At 39.6% G+C, this 23,567-nt stretch overlaps 1 protein-coding gene across 2 annotated transcripts; it reads left to right on the plus strand.

Annotated features, from left to right (window-relative positions):
• The first annotated feature begins 6,084 nt into the window (after nt 1–6,084).
• On the plus strand, nt 6,085–22,372 carry necap2 (NECAP endocytosis associated 2). 2 transcript variants are annotated; one of them, XM_062021876.1, is made up of 8 exons: nt 6,085–6,282; nt 6,996–7,096; nt 14,222–14,326; nt 19,021–19,102; nt 19,599–19,707; nt 19,788–19,932; nt 21,336–21,402; nt 21,578–22,372. In XM_062021876.1, the coding sequence occupies exons 1-8, from the start codon at nt 6,188–6,190 to the stop codon at nt 21,621–21,623; spliced, it is 750 nt and encodes a 249-aa protein (XP_061877860.1). In that variant the 5' UTR covers nt 6,085–6,187; the 3' UTR covers nt 21,624–22,372. The 2 variants fall into 2 exon arrangements, with proteins under 2 accessions (XP_061877860.1, XP_061877774.1); XM_062021790.1 differs by having other exon boundaries at nt 6,086–6,282; nt 19,785–19,932.
• The last annotated feature ends 1,195 nt before the right edge of the window (nt 22,373–23,567 follow it).

Below are 23,567 nucleotides of genomic sequence, written 5' to 3' on the forward strand. Positions count from 1 at the left end.
TGCAGTGATTTCTTATACATTTTTTTTCTTACTTTTGACCCACATTTGCCTTAAGTCCCAAAGGACATGTGGTAATGCTACCGTTTACTAATGAAAGTGTTTTTCAAAGCCACACAAATAGGTTTTTTTTAAGAAGCACGTATGAAAATATTACTTTAAACTAAAAGTGTTTAAAAAAAATAGAGTACACACTCGGAGAGCGCAGACTTCCACAAGTGCAATGAGCAGGCAACACGCCTCCTCACAATACAGCATCGACTACATGGTGTCGATCCAGGTCACCCCCAAAATGTAATCATTTGTTATTTTGGACATTTCCCAAAACTCATCACAATCCGCCCTATACGTTATGTTGCTTGATAACAAACAAAAAAACTATAGCTAATGTACAGAACCCAAAACCAGTGAAGTTGGCATGTTTTGTAAAGTGTAAATAGAAACAGAATGCCATGATTTGCAAGTCCTTTTCAACTTATATTCAAATGAATATACTGCAAAGACAAGATATTTAAGGTTTGAACTGAGAAACTAATTTTTTTTTTGGCAAATAATCTTTAACTTAGAATTTAATGGCAGCAACATGTTGCAACCACTGTTACATGGCCTTTCCTTTTAACAACACTCAGTAAACGTTTGGGAACTGAGGAGACCAATTTTTGAAGCTTTTCAGGTGGAATTGTTTCCCATTCTTGCTCGATGTACAGCTTGAGTTGTTCAACAGTCTCTGTTGTGGTATTTTATGCTTTATAATGCGCTACACATTTTCAATGGGAGACAGGTCTGGACTACAGGCAGGCCAGTCTAGTACCCGCACTCTTTTACTATGAAGCCACGCTGTTGTAACACGTGACTTGGCATTGTCTTGCTGAAATAAGCAGGGGCGTCCATGATAACGTTGCTTGGATGGTAACATATGTTGCTCCAAAACCTGTATGTACCTTTCAGCATTAATGGTGCCTTCACAGATGCGTAAGTTACCCATATTTGGGCACTAATTGCAGGCATCAAATTCCAAATGAACTAATATTTGCAAAAAATAAAGTTTTCCAGTTCGAACGTTAAGTATCTTGTCTTTGCAGTCTATTCAATTGAATATATGTTGTAAAGGATTAGCAAATCATTGTATTCTGTTTTTAATTTACCATTTACAAAATGTTCCAACTTCACTGGTTTTGGGTTTTGTATAACCTCCTGGAGGAGGTATTTAAATTGCAGTAAAATCAGCCTTGGAGAGTCTGTAGCCAGAGCCACCGCTCCCAATATTTTGCAGGAAGAGGCATGTAAAATGTTGAATACACAGAGCGCTTCATATTTCTGCAAATTTTTCATCGCTCCTTCCTGCTCCATCACTGATAACGATGTAATAGCAAATTTCCGTAGGTACTGTCAATGTCTCCCATGGTGCGCTGTGTTAATGCGCTGGTCTTGTGTAAAGATGTACTGGGTTTGAAGCTCTGAATAAAATTATGCTAAGGGCCCACATTTATCCATGTGCGGCCCTGCTAGCAGCTCTGATAAATTGTCCAGTTTGTCAGTCACAATCATACCCTGTTTGTTTTTAGTTATTTCTATGCGAATGAGACCAAATTTTAAAGTACAAAAACAGTACAGTTTTCCACAAATGATTGGTAGATAATTTTTTCGGTATCTTGTATTTTAACTAGACACCACCACCTCACCCCTCCATGCATGGTTCTTAGCTGGCAGTGACACACAAACCTGGGAAAAGTTATAGCGTATACTACGGAAGCTCTATTGCTATGGGAAAAACTCAGGGTAGCATATTCATGACAAAATCTTGCATGTAAACACGTTCATCTTTGAATAGGAGCACTAATAATACAGTGCAAGGATGCAGAATTAAATCAATAAACTTCAATTATTAAGAATGTCAACTTCACATGGATATGTGTAACTATTTGATCTGCTCATGATGCTCAGTTTTCTTCCATCTCAGCCACAGTAATTTGATGTCATAATTACAATCATGGAGAAGCTGATAGAATTCCCTTTAATAAAACTACCATGAAATGACATGTTATCTTTTTCAAATTGTGAAATAAACATTTTATGAGAAACATCCGCACCATTAAAATCATACATTGGCAAGTGATGCTTGATTTGACTTATTTATGTGTGGGGGTTTTTGTCCAGAGCTTGAAGTACAATTGGGGTGTCCAAAGTGGAGCCTGGGAGCCATTTGCATCCTGCAGCTTGTTTTTTTGTTTTTTGGCATGAAGACGTGAAAAATACTGCTCGCATTAAAACTGCACAAAAAACTGAAAGACCCAAACTACCCCCAAAATGCACCTGCAAACCTGGCCCCCAGACACAATTTTTTCTCTAAATTTGGCCCCCTGAGGCAAAATAATTGCCCAGGTCTGGTCTATACGACAGTATGGGATCTTGATAAATTTTGTATGTCCTGAAATGAGGAACATGTTCCAAGAGTTGCTTAAAAGTTGAATGTTTTTTCATGGATGCACTCACCAACTCGAGTTAAATAATAAGGAAAGTACCTTATTTCTACAATGAATACTCAACCTGAGATGTAGTACTATAGGTTGTTTTTAGAGACGTCCGATAATATCGGCCTGCAAATGCTTTAAAATGTAATATGGGAAATTATCGGTATCGTTTTTTTTGTGTTTTTTTTTTTTTTAAAATAATTAAATCAACATAAAAAACACAAGATACACTTACAATTAGTGCACCAACCCAAAAAACCTCCCTCCCCCATTTACACTCATTCACACAAAAGGGTTGTTTCCTTCTGTTATTAATATTCTGGTTCCTACATTATATATCAATACAGTCTGCAAGGGATACAGTCCGTAAGTACACATGATTGTGCGTGCTGCTTGTCCACTAATAGTACTAACCTTTAACAGTTAATTTTACTCATTTTCATTCATTACTAGTTTCTATGTAACTGTTTTTATATTGTTTTACTTTCTTTTTTATTCAAGAAAATGTTTTTAATTTGTTTATCTTATTTTATTTTATTAATTTAAAAAAAAAAAGGACCTTATTTTCACCATACCTGGTTGTCCAAATTAGGCATAATAATGTGTTAATTCCACAACTGTATACATCGGTATCGGTTGATATCCATCCATTTTCTACCGCTTATTCCCAATGGGGTCGCGGGGGGCGCTGGAGCCTATCTCAGCTGCATCTGGGTGGAAGGCGGGGTACACCCTGGACAAGTCGCCACCTCATCGCAGGGCCAACACAGATAGACAGACAACATTCACACTCACATTCACACACTAGGGCCAATTTAGTGTTGCCAATCAACCTATCCCCAGGTGCATGTCTTTGGAGGTGGGAGGAAGCCGGAGTACCCGGAGGGAACCCACGCAGTCACGGGGAGGACATGCAAACTCCACACAGAAAGATCCCGAGCCCGGGATTGAACCCAAGACTACTCAGGACCTTCGTATACCGTGCTGCCCTCGGTTGATATCGGTTTTGGTAATTAAAGAGTTGGACAATATCGGATATCGGCAAAAAGCCATTAGCGGACATCCCTAGTTGTTTTCTTTAAATATTTTGTAATTGCCTATCACACCTTGACATTTTTCTACATTAAATTATGAAGATTATGAAAAGGTAACCCTGTAATGATAGTCTTCAATGTTGTTCCAATGTGGTAAAGGTGCAGGGCTATTGTTGCATTAACTTCCTGTACAGAGGGGGCGCTATAGTAAGCACGCAGAGCCTACTTCAAGGTTTGTTTCCTATTTGGCTATAAGGGCGACCGAGGTGTGCAGTGGGCATTTGTAAAACGATAATTTAATGTAAACAGGGGTGTCAAACTAATTTTAGCTCAAGGGCCGCATGAAGGAAAATCTATTCCCACGCGGGCCGGACTGGTAAAATAATGGCATAATAACTTAAAAATAAAGACAACTTCAGATTATTTTCTTTGTCTTACTATGGCCAAAAATAGAACAAGTACATTCTGAAAATTTACATACTACAAATAATCCTCTTGGCAAAACACTTGACGTAAATTGAAAACTCTGAGGAAAAAATTGGTGCAGTTTCAAAAACAACATGAAGAACACAATGAACTTAGACTTTGTCTCAGTGTTTTTAGAAAGCCATTAAACTTTAAGCACTTCCTGTTTAGCATTCTAACGTTGGCAGTTTATTAAAAATGTTTGGAAAAGCAAACAAAGGTTTCCACAAACCACCGCATTGGTGAAATCCGCATACTGCCACAACATATTAATTTATCATCATTCAAATATTACAATTATAATTAAACATGGTGTCAGTTATCAAAACGACACCGTAGCTCTGTGATGTGGCTTTTGTGAACAGAGCCTGCCGGGACTTAAGACCTTGTTTTAATTCTTTCACCTTCTGTAGCCTTTGTTCCGTGTGCATATTCTTGTCTTTGTCTTTCTTAAACGTTTCATTGTGCCTTCTTAGATTATATTCTTTCATTACAGCCACACTTTCTCTACACAGAAGACACACAGGTTTGCCTTTTACCTCTGTGAACATGTACTCTGCCTCCCACCTGGTTTGAAACCCCCTGTTCTCACCGTCCAACTTCCGTTTAGCCATTATTGGGGAGGGGTGTTATTGAAAGTTGACATCTGCCCTGAATGCTGATTAATAATGAAGCCGAGGCCCACGGCTGGAGATACTATACAAAAACACATTCGCACTCTACTGCGCATTGAATCCCCTCAACAGTGTACAAAAGGGTCTATTTTTCGGCACATTTAACATTCAATAAACCCGCTTCAGCATTTAAAACATCTTACGCGGTACTGTTAAAGTTAAAATAATTGTATATAACAAATGAAACATGAAGAAATAAAGAAATAAAATATTTGAACTCACAATTTGTTAGCATCCATCCGACGCTGTATAGGCAAGTGGTACCGCTCGTAGTTGGTTGATTCGTGTGAAAGTGGCGCTCAAACCATTTCGCCGCCGGTGTTGTGCCAAAATGTGATTGCCTGCCAAAAATTGATTTCCTTCACGGGAGCGCGCACCGCTCACTAAACTTGCATTGCTTGGCTTCGTCTGTCCACAGCTAATTACTAGGTGTAAGACAAACACTTTATCTTTGTGGTTATTGTACCGGTGAGTTTTTTGTGGCTTTCTATGGCTCGTATGGTTCCGGTGCCACTTCCTGTTTTTGCAACTTGTGATTGGATACTGGGACTCCCAAGTGAGTATCCAATCACAGCGTTAGGCCAGCGAGAAGGCCTTACTGACAACAACTTGTGATCTCATTGGCTATCGCAATTGTCTATCAACTCTATGTGTCCGTTCACTTAAAGTGCAAAGACGACCGCATTGTTGATTCTGAAGGCTCTGGGCAGATTTCGTACAGCATGGCAACATAAGCTAGCTGAATTCTGATTGGATACAAAATCTAAGCTGAAAACAACAGCATTGGAAGGAGCATAATATGACACCAAGAGAATGAATACTTTTAGATATTTGGGAAAGTAAATTAAAAGTTACTTTTATCTTTAATTATGATCATGATGGCTGGCCCTGACGGCCCACCACTGGACAAAAGTAATAATCCAGAAACAGTAGAACATGTCATTTTGATTGCATTATTTATAAAAGAGAACGAAACAGACTAAATAGAAAATAGAAGACAGGGGAGAAACATTTGGATTCGAGAATATTCTAAGTAAAACATATACGATCACACAATATTTGTTTGAGTTCCTGAAGGAAACCAAAATCATTGATATAATATAGTATGTTTCATGTTGGTTCTTATAAGTAATATTAATATATAATGAGTGTGTGCATATGTATTCATTAGGAAATGTTTTATCAATTATAATTTCTTTCTCTGTTCTATTACAGAGAACAAGGAAATGGGATAAAATTGCTATGGTATGAAAAGGTGTAGGATTAAATAAGCTCTGCTTCTTCCTACTCCTTTTCGGACGTGCTGTAATGAAACAATTGGAAATATGCGATGCATTACATTGTATCTTATGCATGTTCGAAATCAACTGAAACTGAACTGAACTGAACAACTTTAGTCTGCGGGCCATTACGTTACCATTAATATCCGAGGGAGGGCGGTAATGAGCTAAGTCAGTCAGCAACCGCCGTAAAACAACAAAATAGAAGAAGAAGGTGTGCAGTTGAAGTCGGAATTTTGGAGTTTTGCCAAGCTACACTTGACAAAATGGCAGAAGATAACAGTTACGAATCTATTCTTTGTGTTAAACCAGAGGTCCACGTCTACCGCATTCCCCCGCGGGCGTCGAACCGCGGATACCGGTAAGAAAATGCTAGCTTTCACGGAGCGGTCCGGAACTGTCAGGTTGGTAGCTTGAAGTTGCTAGTAGACCCATTTTCGGACACACAGTTCGCGACAACTATTAAACCTTTGTTTTTGTCCGACCTTTTACTTAGAACGTTTTAAACAGTAACAGTTGTGCAACGCTATTATATATGTTTTACTTGCAAACCCACCATCTTACATGCCAAAGCAACATTTATAAATATTTACATCAGGTGCGGTCTTCTGTTTTTCTAATAGTGTTTAGTCTCCGAATGCTGAAGCTTCCTTTTTATTTGGATTAGTATTCTTCTTGCCAAAGTACAAGATTACTTGTTTTGTTTTGCATTCTTGGGAACCTTTAGCTTCACTTCCTCATGTTGTGAAACTGCTAGTGTGAGAAATGGTGAACTCACATGTTTCTATAAATTAGAATGTTTAACTACCCCTGTTTTTTTCTGCTTGTAGAATGCCTTGTATATTATTTTATCACTTGGCACTAGACATGCACCCATTAGGAACCGGCAAGTGTTATCAATGTGGAACCCAGAATATCCTTTAAGGTTGCCACTTAAAAATCTTAAAAGGGATATGGAGAGTGTTGCCACTGAGTGGTTTATCCGAGAAGTGGAACTGCCTATCTGGCATAATACAGTGGAGAAGACTTTAATGTTAATTTTTGTCCTGCGTATGCTATATATACTTTATATAGTGCAGCTGACTGGAAGCTGGACCAGCCTGCGTGGACTGGGAGAATGAAAATCACGGCCAAGGGCAAGATGGCATTCATCAAGATGGAGGACAAAATCACAGGTTAAAAAAATGTGCAACTATATCAGATTGTGAACAGTTTTTCCAATTCCAAAAACGATTTGTCCCCAGGGGGCAATAACGGCTTTTACAGACACCAAAGTTGAATGTTGTGTAGTGGTGTTGTATACATTTATTTTAACACACTAAATTTTCGGACTGTCGGAGAAAACTGTAGTATAAACATTCCTAATGACTGTACAAGTAAGATACTTGTGTGAAAATACAAAACCCAAAACCAGTGAAGTTGGCACGTTGTGTAAATCGTTAATAAAACAGAATACAATGATTTGCAAATCTTTTTGAACTTATATTCAAGTGAAAACACTGCAAATACAAGATTTTTAATGTTCGAACTGAGAAACACAATTTTTTTTGCAAATAATCATTAACTTAGAATTTAATGGCAGCAACGTATTGCAAATAAGTTGGCAAAGGGGCATTTTTACCACTGTGTTAAATTGCATTTTCTTTTAACAACAATCAGTAAACGTTTGGGAACTGAGGAGACCAATTTTTGAAGCTTTTCAGGTGGAATTCTTTCCCATTCTTGCTTGATGTACAGCTTAAGTGGTTCAACAGTCCGGGGTCTCTGTTGTGGTATTTTAGGCTTCATATTGCGCTACACCTTTTCAATGGGAGACAGGTCTGGACTACAGGCAGGCCAGTCTAGTACCCACACTCTTTTACTACGAAGCCATGCTGTTGTAACACGTGCAGAATGTGGCTTGGCATTGTCTTGCTGAAATAAGCAGGGGCGTCCATGAAAAAGACGTTGCTTGGATGGCAACATACTGTATGTTGTTCCTAAACCTGTATGTACCTTTCAGCATTAATGGTGCCTTCACAGATGTGTAAGTTACCCATGCCTTGGGCATTAATACACCCCATACCATCAGAGATGCTGGCTTTTCAACTTTGCGCCTATAACAATCCGGATAGTTATTTTCCTCTTTGGTCCGGAGGACACGACTTCCATAGTTTCCAAAAACAATTTGAAATGTGGACTCATCAGACCACAGAACACTTTTCCACTTTGCATCAGTCCATCTTAGATGAGCTCAGGCCCAGCAAAGCCTTGTTGGCGTTTCTGGGTGTTGTTGATAAATGGCTTTCGCTTTGCATAGTAGAGTTTTAACTTGTACTTCCAGATGTAGCGATGAACTGTAGTTACTGACAGTGGTTTTCTGAAGTGTTCCTGAGCCCATGTGGTGATGTCCTTTACACATGATGTCGGTTTTTGACGCGGTACCGCCTGAGGGATTGGAGGTCACGAGCATTCATTGTTGGCTTGCAGCCTTGCTGCTTACGTGCAGTGATTTCTCCAGATTCTCTGAGCCTTTTGATGATATTACGGACCGTAGATGGTGAAATCCCTAAATTTCTTGCAATAGCTCGTTGAGAAATGTTGTTCTTAAACTGTTCGACGATTTGCTAACGCATTTGTTCACAAAGTGGTGACCCTCGCCCCAGCATTGTTTGTGAATGACTGAGCATTTCCCAATCATGGCACCCACCTATTCCTAATTAGTCTGTTCACCTTTGGGGTGTTCCAAATAAGTGTTTGCTGAGCATTCCTCAACTTTCTCAGTATTTTTTGCCACTTGTGCCAGCTTTTTTGAAACATGTTGCAGGCATGAAATTCCAAATGAGCTAATTTTTGCAACAACAAAAAACAGTTTACCAGTTTGAATTTTAAGTATCTTGTATTTGCAGTGTATTCATTTGAATATACAGGACTGTCTCAGAAAATTAGAATATTTTGATAAAGTCCTTTATTTTCTGTAATGCAACTAAAAACATGGAAATGTCATACATTCTGGATTCATTACACATCAACTGAAATATTGCATGCCTTTTATTATTTTAATATTGCTGATTATGGCATACAGTTTAAGAAAACTCAAAAATCCCATCTCAAAAATGTTTAATATTTCCTCAGACCAAGTAAAAAATAAAGATTTATAACAGCAAAACAAAATCAAACATTTGAAAATGTCAATTAATGCACTCAGTACTTGGTTGGGAATCATTTTGCACGGATTACTGCACCACTGCGGCCTGGCATGGAGGCAATCAGCCTGTGGCATTGCTGAGGTGTTATGGATGCCCAGGATGCTTCAATAGCGGCCTTTAGCTCATTTGCATTATTGGGTCTAGTGTCTTTCAGCTTCTTCTTCACAATACCCCATAAATTCTCTATGGGGTTCAGGTCAGGGGAGTTGGCAGGCCAATCGAGGACAGTAATGCCATGGTCAGTACACCAGTTACTGGTGGTTTTGGCACTGCTGGATCATGCTGAAAAATGAAATCATCATCTCCATAGAGCTTTTCAACAGATGGAAGCATGTAGTGCTCTAAAATCTCTTGGTACACAGCTGCATTGACTCTGGACTTGATAAAACACAGTGGACCAACACCAGCAGCTGACATGGCTCCCCAAACCATTGCTGACTGTGGGAACTTCACACTGGATTTCGAGCAACTTGGATTTTGCTCCATTCCAGCCTTCCTCCAGACTCTAGCGCCTTGACTTCCAAATGAAATACAAAACTTGCTTTCGTATGAAAACAGGACTCTGGACCACTCTGCAACTGTCCAGTGCTTCTTTTCCATAGCCCAAGTCAGACGCTTCTTCCGTTGTCTTGAGTTCAGGAGTGGCTTGACCATGGGAATACGGCTACATGCTTCCATCTGTTGAAAAGCTCTATGGAGATGATGATTTCATTTTCCAGCATGATCCAGCAGTGCCAAAACCACCAGTAACTGGTGTACTGACCATGGCATTACTGTCCTCGATTGACCTGCCAACTCCCCTGACCTGAACCCCATAGAGAATTTGTGGGGTATTGTGAAGAAGAAGCTGAAAGACACCAGACCCAATAATGCAAATGAGCTAAAGGCCGCTATTGAAGCATCCTGGGCATCCATAACACCTCAGCAATGCCACAGGCTGATTGCCTCTATGCCACGCCGCATTGGTGCAGTAATCCGTGCAAAAGGATTCCCAACCAAGTACTGAGTGCATTAATTGACATTTTCAAATGTTTGATTTTGTTTTGCTGTTATAAATCTTTATTTTTTACTTGATCTGAGGAAATATTCAAATTTTTTTTGATGGGATTTTTTAGTTTTCTTAAGCTGTATGCCATAATCAGCAATATTAAAATAATAAAAAGCTTTCAATATTTCAGTTGATGTGTAATGAATCCAGAATGTATGACATTTTCATGTTTTTAGTTGCATTAAAGGCCTACTGAAATGATTTTTTTTATTTAAACGGGAATAGCAGATCCATTCTATGTGTTATACTTGATCATTTCGCGATATTGCCATATTTTTGCTGAAAGGATTTAGTAGAGAAAATCGACGATAAAGTTCGCAACTTTTGCTCGCTGATAAAAAAAAGCCTTGCCTGTACCGGAAGTAGCGTGACGTCACAGGAGCTAGTATTCCTCACAATTCCCCATTGTTTACAATGGAGCGAGAGAGATTCGGACCGAGAAAGTGATGATTACCCCATTAATTTGAGCGAGGATGAAAGATTCGTAGATGAGGAACGTTATAGTGAACGACTTGAGAGGCAGTGATGGACGTATCTTTTTTCGCTCTGACCGTAACTTAGGTACAAGCTGGCTCATTGGATTCCACACTCTCCTTTTTATATTGTGGATCACGGATTTGTATTTTAAACCACCTCGGATACTATATCCTCTTGAAAATGAGAGTCGAGAATGTGAAATGGACATTCAGTGCCTTTTATCTCCACGACAATACATCGGCGAAATGCTTTAGCTACGAGCTAACGTGATAGCATCGTGCTTTAACTGCATATAGAAACAAAAGAAATAAACCCCTGACTAGAAGTATAGATAGAAAATCAACAATACTATTAAACCGTGGACATGTAAATACACGGTTAATGCTTTCCAGGCTGGTGAAGGTTAACAATGCTGTGCTAACGACGCCATTGAAGCTAACTTAGCAACCAGACCTCACAGAACTATGTACTCTCTCCTTTTTCTATTGTGAATCACGGATTTGTATTTTAAACCACCTCGGATACTATATCCTCTTGAAAATGAGAGTCGAGCACGCGAAATGGACATTTAAAGTGACTTTTATCTCCAAGACAATACATCGGTGACACACTTAGCTACTGAGCTAGCGCGATAGCATCGTTCTCAAATGAAGATAGAAACTAAATAAATAAACCTCTGACTGGAAGGATAGATAAAAAATCAACAATACTATTAAACCGTGGACATGTAAATACACGGTTAATGATTTCCAGGCTGGCGAAGGTTAACAATGCTGTGCTAACGACGCCATTGAAGCTAACTTAGCAACCAGACCTCACAGAACTATGTACTCTCTCCTTTTTCTCTTGTGAATCACGGATTTGTATTTTGAACCACCTCGGATACTATATCCTCTTGAAAATGAGAGTCAAGCACGCGAAATGGATATTTAAAGTGACTTTTATCTCCAAGACAATACATCGGTGACACACTTAGCTACTGAGCTAGCGTGATAGCATCGTTCTCAAATGAAGATAGAAACAAAATAAATAAACCTCTGACTGGAAGGATAGATAGAAAATCAACAATACTATTAAACCGTGGACATGTAAATACACGGTTAATGATTTCCAGGCTGGCGAAGGTTAACAATGCTGTGCTAACGACGCCATTGAAGCTAACTTAGCAACCAGACCTCACAGAACTATGTACTCTCTCCTTTTTCTATTGTGAATCACGGATTTGTATTTTAAACCACCTCGGATACTATATCCTCTTGAAAATGAGAGTCGAGCACGCGAAATGGACATTTAAAGTGACTTATCTCCAAGACAATACATCGGTGACACACTTAGCTACTGAGCTAGCGCGTAGCATCGTTCTCAAATGAAGATAGAAACCCATCAACAGCCGTGCTCACCTGCATTGCAGCGATCAACGGCACGACGAAGGACTTCATCCGTGGGTTTGGCGGCAAGCATCGGCTAGGCGTAGTAAGTAGTCCTTGTTGTGTTGCTGTAAGTATTGTAATGCCCCGCAGTGGAGAAGGAGTCACACAGACGAGGAAGCGCTGCTCAATCGCTTTATTAAAAAGCGGTAACTGGTTGTAGTTCAAAAAGTAACGCACACACATACACGAGCTGCTGTTAGCCAAAACTCACGCTCACACACACAAGTTCTCCGCCAACTCACTCGCGCATGCGCGTTCCCCAAACCCTTAAAGACAGTACACTAATGCAAATATCACAGATATTACAGTATTGTACTTAGCCGCTAAGACACCGATCGATCCCACCTACAACGTTTTTCTTTGTAGTCTCCATTGTTCATTAAACAAATTGCAAAAGATTCACCAACACAGATGTCCAGAATAATGTGGAATTTTGTCGAAGAAAACAAGAGGCTTTTCTATCGGGTCCGATGGGGTCCAACCACTTCCGTTGCTTTTGTGACGTCACGCGCATAAATCATATCCAAAGGAGTTTTTCAACCGGAAGTGTGGCGGGAATTTTAAAATTGCACTTTATAAGTTAACCCGGCCGTATTGGCATGTGTTGCAATGTTAAGATTTCATCATTGATATATAAACTATCAGACTACGTGGTTGGTAGTAGTGGGTTTCAGTAGGCCTTTAAGGAAAATAAAGGACTTTATCACAATAATCTAATTTTCTGAGACAGTCCTGTAGGTTGAAAGCAAATCATTGTATTCTGTTTTTATTTACGATTTACGCAACGTGCCAACTTCACTGGTTTTGGGTTTTGTAATTAAATGCTCTCTTAGAGGGGAACTGCACATTTTTTCTAATTTTCCGATCATTCACAATCTTTAAGTAGGACAAGCAGAAGTTTTTCTCTTTTTATGTATTCTAACTGTTAATTAAATGCAATCAAAACGACATTGGAGGTAGTGGGAGTAGCTCTATTCCGCCTATGCAAAAACATGCAAAAACCGGCTCCAAAGTTGTGTATATATACACTGTAAGTATATATTTGATGTAGAAACAGGAACATTCAAGCATGCAGCAGCGCAATAATTTTGAAGACATCACAATGTTTGCTTTTTACTTCAACAATAAATACTACTAATCATAGTAGACTTCATAAGAGCCAACGACGACTACTTTGGGACAAACTGTAATCAAGAACCTTATATTTTTGAGCCTGAATATACGAAAGATGGGCTACAAGTTTTAGAAGCTGAGTGGTAAGCAGATCCAGCAAGTAGCACTATTGCTAAGGGCTAAGCAAGAATTACAAACTACTAACATAATAAAACAATCACTTACTGTATAATGTCTGCTCTCACTGCGATGCCGACTGATGGGATGTTTATATTTTCCTGTTTAGATGAACAATTCTTTATAAACCTCATGCAGTTAAAAAAAAACAAGTTGGCACAAAGAAGCATTTTTTCTAGTTTTTTTTTTAGTTCAATGTAAAAAATTACCAACTTCTCGGTTGATGGCCACAACCTTCTACTATACAATTGAGAGGCAGGATTTATAATCTAGAATTTACTTTTATCAACTCTGAGGCAATGCAGCAGCTCACCGGCTAAGTATGTATATAGCCGTATAAGCTATTTACCTCTCTGTGATCACGGCGCCATTAAAAGTAGTTCCTTGGTGTTAGGACTTATAATAACAATATCGCTAACACTTGGTCAATATGCAGGTTACGACATGTAAATGGAGTATTTATTAGAAGTTTTGGGATGTTTTTTAAGGAGGCTTTATGGGCGCATTAGATTACTCCCATTAGCTGCTTTCTTAGTCACCTGGTACTTGCCGTATGATACAAATTAGAATGCACAAAAAAAGAGACTGTTATTATTACCTTACTTAGTGGTTCGGAATAATAGGCAACATTTAAAAAATAAAAAAAAGTCCAGTTCACCTGTAAGTTTAGTGTATCAAGAGCATAGTGCTATAAATGTCACAAGTGGGCCTCACAAAAATGTAGTCAAAGTGTAACAAGAAGTCAACCGCTCTTTGCTGGGAACGTCTTTACAATGTGTCTTTGCATTCTCTTTCAAAGTCCTATTCAAAATTGTAGGACTTTTGTGGCACATTTGAAGTTTAAGGTGCCACTGTGTGTGTTTGCAGGAGAGCTTTTTGCCCAAGCTCCAGTAGATCAGTATCCTGGGAGTGCGGTTGAAGCAGTCACTGACTCCAGCAGGTATTTCGTCATCCGGATAGAGGATGGGAATGGTAAGACACCTTCATGTACGGCATGTATCACAAATATACCTTTTATAATGTTGCACTTTGTAACATTAAGTACTGGTGGTCCTTGTGTGAGAAGGTTTTGTGGTGACTACAAACCCCCATAAATGATCAATACTGTACAAAATTATTATTATGTGCAAACGGAGGAATAATATGGCCCTGTTTACACTGCACACCAAATCTAAATTGTTTTGCCCTCAAGTGACACAGATCAGTCCAAACCCTCCAAAGTGCTTCAAATCTGATTTTTTTGCTTCATCAGGAGGTAGTCCAAATCCGATTGGAATCCGATCTTTTCAAATATGACTTCAGTCTAAATGCGACCCGTATGTGACATTATTGTCAGCTTTGGGCGAGCTACGTCATTTGTGTGCAAGGCGAAAGATGCAGCCCGCCAGCGGAAGTGGATTCTTAATCACAACATCTGGTTTTGGTGAGCAAAGTCTTTGTTCAACGGCCAAATTGTCAGTGCACCACTTGTCAATAGTGTCCAAATAATAGGCTATATGTAATGTATGAATATATATTTTGATTCCGAAGAAATGGCGATTGTTGAAGGATCGGAATTGATGTTGTGTGTATTTGCTTACATATTACGTACTTTGCCTACGTTGTTCACTTAAGTGAGTTGAAAAATGAAGCTAACGTAGATCCACGCTGATGTCTGTGTTACTTCTACTTAACAGCCATTAAAAGATTAGAACTGTCCCAAATATATTACGCTATATATACAGGTAAAAGCCAGTAAATTAGAATATTTTGAAAAACTTGATTTATTTCAGTAATTGCATTCAAAAGGTGTAACTTGTACATTATATTTATTCATTGCACACAGACTGATGCATTCAAATGTTTATTTCATTTAATTTTGATGATTTGAAGTGTCAACAAATGAAAATCCAAAATTCCGTGTGTCACAAAATTAGAATATTACTTAAGGCTAATACAAAAAAGGGATTTTTAGAAATGTTGGCCAACTGAAAAGTATGAAAATGAAAAATATGAGCATGTACAATACTCAATACTTGGTTGGAGCTCCTTTTGCCTCAATTACTGCGTTAATGCGGCGTGGCATGGAGTTGATGAGTTTCTGGCACTGCTCAGGTGTTATGAGAGCCCAGGTTGCTCTGATAGTGGCCTTCAACTCTTCTGCGTTTTTGGGTCTGGCATTCTGCATCTTCCTTTTCACAATACCCCACAGATTTTCTATGGGGCTAAGGTCAGGGGAGTTGGCGGGCCAATTTAGAACAGAAATACCATGGTCCGTAAACCAGGCACAGGTAGATTTTGCGCTGTGTGCAGGCGCCAAGTCCTGTTGGAACTTGAAATCTCCATCTCCATAGAGCAGGTCAGCAGCAGGAAGCATGAAGTGCTCTAAAACTTGCTGGTAGACGGCTGCGTTGACCCTGGATCTCAGGAAACAGAGTGGACTGACACCAGCAGATGACATGGCACCCCAAACCATCACTGATGGTGGAAACGAAAGCAAATTTTGCATTTCCTTTGGAAATCGAGGTCCCAGAGTCTGGAGGAAGACAGGAGAGGCACAGGATCCACGTTGCCTGAAGTCTAGTGTAAAGTTTCCACCATCAGTGATGGTTTGGGGTGCCATGTCATCTGCTGGTGTCGGTCCACTCTGTTTCCTGAGATCCAGGGTCAACGCAGCCGTCTACCAGCAAGTTTTAGAGCACTTCACGCTTCCTGCTGCTGACCTGCTCTATGGAGATGGAGATTTCAAGTTCCAACAGGACTTGGCGCCTGCACACAGCGCAAAATCTACCCGTGCCTGGTTCACGGACCATGGTATTTCTGTTCTAAATTGGCCCGCCAACTCCCCTGACCTTAGCCCCATAGAAAATCTGTGGGGTATTGTGAAAAGGAAGATGCAGAATGCCAGACCCAAAAACGCAGAAGAGTTGAAGGCCACTATCAGAGCAACCTGGGCTCTCATAACACCTGAGCAGTGCCAGAAACTCATCGACTCCATGCCACGCCGCATTAACGCAGTAATTGAGGCAAAAGGAGCTCCAACCAAGTATTGAGTATTGTACATGCTCATATTTTTCATTTTCATACTTTTCAGTTGGCCAACATTTCTAAAAATCCCTTTTTTGTATTAGCCTTAAAGGCCTACTGAAATGAATTTTTTTTATTTAAACGGGGATAGCAGATCTATTCTATGTGTCATACTTGATCATTTCGCGATATTGCCATATTTTTGCTGAAAGGATTTAGTATAGAACAACGACGATAAAGATTGCAACTTTTGGTATCTGATAAAAAAAAGGCTTGCCCCTACCGGAAGTAGCGTGACGTAGTCAGTTGAACATATATGCAAAGTTCCCTATTGTTTACAATGATGGCCGCATGAAGTGAGAGAGATTCGGACCGAGAAAGCGACAATTTCCCCATTAATTTGAGCGAGGATGAAAGATTTGTGGATGAGTAAAGTGCAAGTGAAGGACTAGTGGGGAGTTGAAGCTATTCAGATAGGGAAGATGCTGTGAGAGCCGGGGGTGACCTGATATTCAGCTGGGAATGACTACAACAGTAAATAAACACAAGACATATATATACTCTATTAGCCACAACACAACCAGGCTTATATTTAACATGCCACAAATTAATCCTGCATAAAAACACCTGTGTGTTTGTTATGCTAGCTCCTAGCTCCTCTGCTAGCTCCTAGCTCCATAGAACACGCCAATACAATTCAAACACCTGATCAACACACACAATCACTCAGCCCAAAAGACCGTTCACCTAACTCAAGGTTCATAAAGCTTATATATTTTTAAAAAGTTACGTACGTGACGCGCACGTACGGTACGGTACGTGTTATGCTAGCTCCTAGCTCCTATGCTAGCTCCTAGCTCCATAGAACACGCCAATACAATTCAAACACCTGATCAACACACACAATCACTCAGCCCAAAAGACCGTTCACCTAACCCAAGGTTCATAAAGCTTATATATTTTAAAAAAGTTACGTACATACGCAAAAAAAAGTTGCGCACATACGGTCAAGCGATCAAATGTTTAGAAGCCAAAGCTGCATACTCACAGTAGCACGTCTGCGTCTTTGTCATCCAAATCAAAGTAATCCTGGTAAGAGTCTGTGTTGTCCCAGTTCTCTACAGGCGTCTGTGTATCGAAGTCAAAAGTCCTCCTGGTTAGAGTCTCTGTTATCAGAGTTCTTCCATCTTGACTGCATCTTTCGGGAATGTAAACAAAGAAGCGCCGGCTGTGTACTGTTGTGGCTGACTACGTTCGAAAAATACGTCCATTTCGCACCGACAACTTTCTTCTTTGCTTGCCCAGCTTCCTTCTCCATAATGCAATGAACATGATTGAAACAGATTCACGAACACAGATGTCCAGAATACTGTGGAATTATGAAATGAAAACAGAGCTTTTTCGTATTGGCTTCAATGTGGAAGGCATACCCGTGTTCCCCGGTCTACGTCACGCGCATACGTCATCCTCAGAGGCGTTTCGAACCGGAAGTTTAGCGGCAAATTTAAAATGTCACTTTATAAGTTAACCCGGCCGTATTGGCATGTGTTATAATGTTAAGATTTCATCATTGATATATAAACTATCAGACTGCGTGGTCGGTAGTAGTGGGTTTCAGTAGGCCTTTAAGTAATATTCTAATTTTGTGACACACAGAATTTTGGATTTTCATTTGTTGCCACTTCAAATAATCAAAATTAAATGAAATAAACATTTGAATGCATCAGTCTGTGTGCAATGAATAAATATAATGTACAAGTTACACCTTTTGAATGCAATTACTGAAATAAATCAAGTTTTTCAAAATATTCTAATTTACTGGCTTTTACCTGTATATATATATAGACTATATATACATACTGTATATATCCATTCATATCCATTCATACGTTATATTACTTAAATTTATTTTGTAGCAGTAGTAGTGACTTCCTTGTTCATTTACGGAATCCGGTCAACTTCCTTTGTTTACACTTTATCGAACTGTGCGTGCAAGTGATGCCAGGGCCACATTTGGGCCTGTGCGTACGAAAGCGTAGATATCAACATTGGCTGCACACCACCCAGTCCAAGCCGTTCCAACCTGGCAAAAATCATGAAGGATGAAGACGGGATTCTTAAACATGTGGAAGGATCTGCTCCTATGCAATGAACAGTGATAACTAAGCAGTATAGTGGTCTGACTATTGACAATTCCTTCCAATAAGCCTGTCTCTCCCTCCCTTGCCACACCCCCTTACAGTGTGTTAGACAACCTCAGGGATAAAACTAAGGAATTGTTTTAGTTGTTTTTTTATCATGGTTTTATGTTGTATTGCATCATTTTTTTACTGAACGTTCTAGGTCCATGTGTTGTGTACAGTGCGAGTGATTTTAGGTATAAGCTCCAACTTCCAACTAAAATCATCGTCGGAACTCGTTTGTAGACCAAGGACCTGCTGTGCAGTCTAACACCTTACAGCGCACATTTCAAACAATGAGGAAGAGCATAGAGAGTCCACTCTTGAGCTTTATCAATGTCATAGTTAAGACTTTATCAAAATTGCTTTTGTAAGTATTTTTCCTAAATCTACAAGTCAAAATTTGTACTAAAGGCATATGTGTATCCTAATCAAACATGATGTAAAATGTTGATTTTTCGCAAATGTTTTTCTTTGAAGGCCGCCATGCTTTTATCGGTCTGGGATTTGCGGATCGTGGAGACTCCTTTGACTTCAACGTAGCTTTACAAGACCATTTTAAGTAAGTATATAGGAAGAGGTGTATATTAAATATTTCACCCACCCCGGTAGGATATAAAGAATAATGACATCACCCCGATAAATCCGATAAAAACAACAGCTCTGATAACTGATATAAAAAAATTTCAAATGAAGCGAGATTACCTGTACTGTGCTGTAGGTGGGTTAGAGTGAGCAATCAAGTGTTTTTTTTTCACATATGTGCCGTGCTGTAATTTGCTCTACAGCTCATTGTAAACAAACAAACATGACATCTATCATGTGGGACTTCTTCACTGTTTCAGAGGAACACTTTTTGCATGCTCTTTGTGTCTGCAAACATTCTATGAGGTGGCGAAAAAAACACTGTGCATCCTAATATAAGAGTTAGGGGCCAGTGTACTGTTTCGGAGGCAGCACACTGTATTTGTGATGGTGGGTTTTGTCTGATTTTTTTCTGAACTATAATACATAAGGGCATTTGACAGAGTTATATCGTCACGCTCTTATTTGTGAAGATGGGTAAAGCAAGAAGGTGAGCTAGCCAAGATGGAGGCAACCCAGAGTGCTGCACCAAAGCTTGACCTGAGCTTCAAGGAGGGGCAGACCATCAAGATCAGCATCGGGGTCAGTATGTTCCCCAAGCATCACAGTTAATTAGATAAACAGACGTTAATTTGCCAAATGTTGTGATTCTTTTGTAGCAGAACATCAAGAAGAAGGACGCATCTCTTGCAAAGCCCCGTCCTGTGGCTGGGGGGCTGCTTCCACCACCGCCAGGGGTGAAGGCGGGAGGCGTTATTCCAATGCTTCAAAGCCCACAGGCAGCCACACCAACAGACACAAACACAGGTGATTGGCTTTTGTTTTACAAATGACTGATACTGGTTACTTTTGTAACCTGTTCATTGAGTTCTGTCTGCAAGATGTTTGACTCTGGAGATGTTCCCAGATTACAATTGAACCACGCCCCACCCTCTCTAAAAGTATCATAAACTATCTTTTAAAAATGTACACTGTTTAAATATATATCATGAAGTCATCATCGCTATTTTTTTTTACGGACACAGTCGAAAATACACTTCATAGACATTATATGGATTCACTCGGTCACAACACCTGCACACTCTGATAAATCAGACTCTAAAAAAAGATGGTTTTATCAGCATTTATGTCACTGCATGTTGCACGACCATGTTATTATGCGCATGCCACGATCAGATGAAAATACTTTAACTTTTTTTGTTTCCTCACAGCCTGAAGCAGACTTATAAAGGGGAACTTTACTTTTTTGGAATTTTGCCTTTTATTCACAATCCCTATATAAGACAAGAACGCATGCTTTTTATGAATTCTAAGTCGTTACACAAGGCAAGTACGTAGTGGCTAAAAATGCAGCTAATGGGAGAACTCAATTGTGCCAGTAAGGCTCTCTAAAAGAAACATCTACAGTGTTGACATACTGAGCCGGTGAGCTGCTGCTTCGCCTCTGAGCTGGTGATTGTTAATTCTAGATCATAAACCATGCTTTTCAACTGGACAGTAGAAGGTTGTGGCCATAAACCAAGAATTTGGTCAACTTAGAATTTCAACTTAGACTTGGGGATGGTGAGAAAGACAGGAAAAAACGCACGTTTTTATTCTTTATTTAAACGGGAAGATATAAACATCCCATCAGTCGGCATCCCTGTGAGAGCAGATTGTACAGTGAGTGATTGTTTTGTTATGTTTGTAGATTGTATATCTTGTTTAGCACTGAGCAATAGTCTACTTGCTGGATCTGTTTATTTATGAGTTATAATGCATAAAAAAAAAAAAAACTATGTGTACTTGTCTTATATAAGGATTGTGAATGACAGACTGAATTCCGCAAAAAATCAAGTGCCCCTTTAAGAACTGAGAGCTTACTTAATGTCTGAATAAGTACGTCCACCTTGCCATGACATCACAACACGGCCAGAGTACAAAACCCTGCGAAAAGAGGCATCCAAAACCATGTGCAAGGTTTTGCCAAAATGCGTTAACCTGATGATTTGATGCTTTGACATTGTCTAACACAAGTAGCCGTCATTGTAACAACATTAATAAGTCAGAAAAGACAAAAAGCATCATAGGTTCCCTTTTGATGTTTTTATTTCCTTCGCCTGACCGCACGTGACTCGCAAGCTGTATAGAAAATGAATGAAAATAAAGCAGCCAATTTCCTTTTCAACACTCATATACGATCCACCCATGCTTTATCCTCTATAATTCAGTCCCTGTTTTCGACGACGGATCCACCAACTCTGACGTGTGGGGAGATTTCACATCCGCAGGGTCCAAGTAAGTATCACGGCACCGTATTTACTATTTTTTTGTCTACATTTTTATCACTATATCTTTCCTTCGTGTGCATTCTATTTATTCTTCAATCAATCAATGTTTATTTATATAGCCCTAAATCACAAGTGTCTCAAAGGGCTGTTCTTAAAGTATCCTGTTTGCTTCTCCTCCACAGCTCCAGTAAAGATGTTGTCCAAACGGGATGGGTACAGTTCAGTTGAGTGTGGGGGCATTGTGGGGAAGCGGGTGCACGCGCTTGGTTGCATACATTCCATGGACGGAGATGATTGTTTGGGAAGGAAGAAAGTGGGTACTTCTCTGTCTCCCTAACTCACATAACCCATGTAACCCAGGCAGTGAGGGTCACATAAACCTCAGCTTGTACTTAATAAGCTCTTTTCATTCAACTATGCAGGAGGAATTTTAGTAGTAAGGCAACCATGAAATGTGCTGGTTGGAGTTGCTTCCTACCTTGGCCTTCAATCAAACCTCTCCTTTTATTTCTCGTACTGTAACAGTGAATCCCTGAATGGGAATTATTTCAACATTTCTTATTTTCTTCCCCCTGCCATTACAACACCAGCATCCATCATCTTAAAGTTGTCCTATTGAAGTTTGTCTGTGTTAAATAACTATTTGTATTGTTAGTTTTGTTTTAGGAGGCCCAGCATTTACTGAGCTCATAAGTAGCTGATTTATTTTTCTTTTTCTTACCTTTTAAAGCTTTTTAAATTTTTGTATAGAGCTTTTGGTGTCAAATTAATTAAATGGATAGCATTTCACGTTTTCAGGTATGTTCTTTATTTTTCTGAGGTCTATTGTGTTTTCAGTGTGCCTTTGTACCAAAAAGAAATGTTCCTTAATCCTATTCAAAGGTTGTACTGAGTATTCTATTAAGTGCCTCTCAGAAAAAAACAAAATTGTATAAAATGTAAACCTCTATGTAAATAAAAAATATATTCCAATCTTTTCTTTTTTTGTTGTTTGGATTTATCTAATAGGTGTTAATTACCAGTAAACTAGCACACCAAACACTGCACATTCAAAACGTGCATATGTCTATACATGGAAGAAATTAGAATTTCAAAAGTGGGGGTCAGGGGGGGACAGTTGGCTTGAGAACAGGGGATGTGGTTTGAAGGATTTGATGCTTGTTTTTTTCACTGTATCTGGGTAAAACAATTTCAATACTATGGTTCTGGGCCTGACCGTGGTAAATTCATTTAATAATTATTAATAATTATAACTTGAGTGTTTTCATAGCTAGAGCATAAAATACTTATGTATGACCTGCTAAATACAGGTTTTTACTTGAGACTCTAGACCAGGGGTCTCAGACACGCGGCCCGCGAGACATTATTTTGCGGCCCGCACCTTAATATGAAAATTTAATGTTAGTGCAGCCCGCAAGTTTTATATGAATGGTGCTTGCCAACCCACCCGATTTTTCCGGGAGACTCCCAAAATTTCAGGGCAACCATTTTCCGAATGTCTGCCGATTTTCCCCCCCAAACAACATTTATTAAGGGCGTGCCGTGATGGCACTACCTTTTAGTGCCCTCTACAACTTGTACAAACAGCGTGCCAGCCCAGACACATGTTGTATTTGGCTTCTGTACACACACGTAAGTGACTGCAAGACATACTTGATCAACAGACACACAGGTCACACTGAGGGTGTCTGTATAAACAAGATTAACACTGTTACAAATATGCGCCACACTGTGAACCCACACCAAACAAGAATGACAAACACATTTCGGGAGAGCATCCGCTCCGTAACACAACATAAACACAACAGAACAAATACCCAGAATCCCATGCAGCCCTAACTCTTCCAGGCTACAATATACACCCCCGCTACCACCAAACCCCGCCCCCCTGTGTGCGTCGGTTGAGGTGGGCGGGGTTTGGTGGTGGGGTGTGTGTATTGTAGCCTGGAAGAGTTAGGGCTGCAAGGTGTTCTGGGTATTTGTTCTGTTGTGTTTATGTTGTCTTACGGTGCGGATGTTCTCCCGAAATGTGTTTGTCATTCTTGTTTGGTGTGGGTTCACAGTGTGGCGCATATTTGCAACAGTGTTAAACTTGTTTATACGGCTACCCATCAGTGCGACCTGTATGGCTGTTGATCAAGTATGTCTTGCAGTCACTTACGTGGGTCTGCA

This window comes from Entelurus aequoreus, linkage group LG01 (assembly GCF_033978785.1).
Source record: "Entelurus aequoreus isolate RoL-2023_Sb linkage group LG01, RoL_Eaeq_v1.1, whole genome shotgun sequence".
Lineage (NCBI taxonomy): Eukaryota > Metazoa > Chordata > Actinopteri > Syngnathiformes > Syngnathidae > Entelurus > Entelurus aequoreus.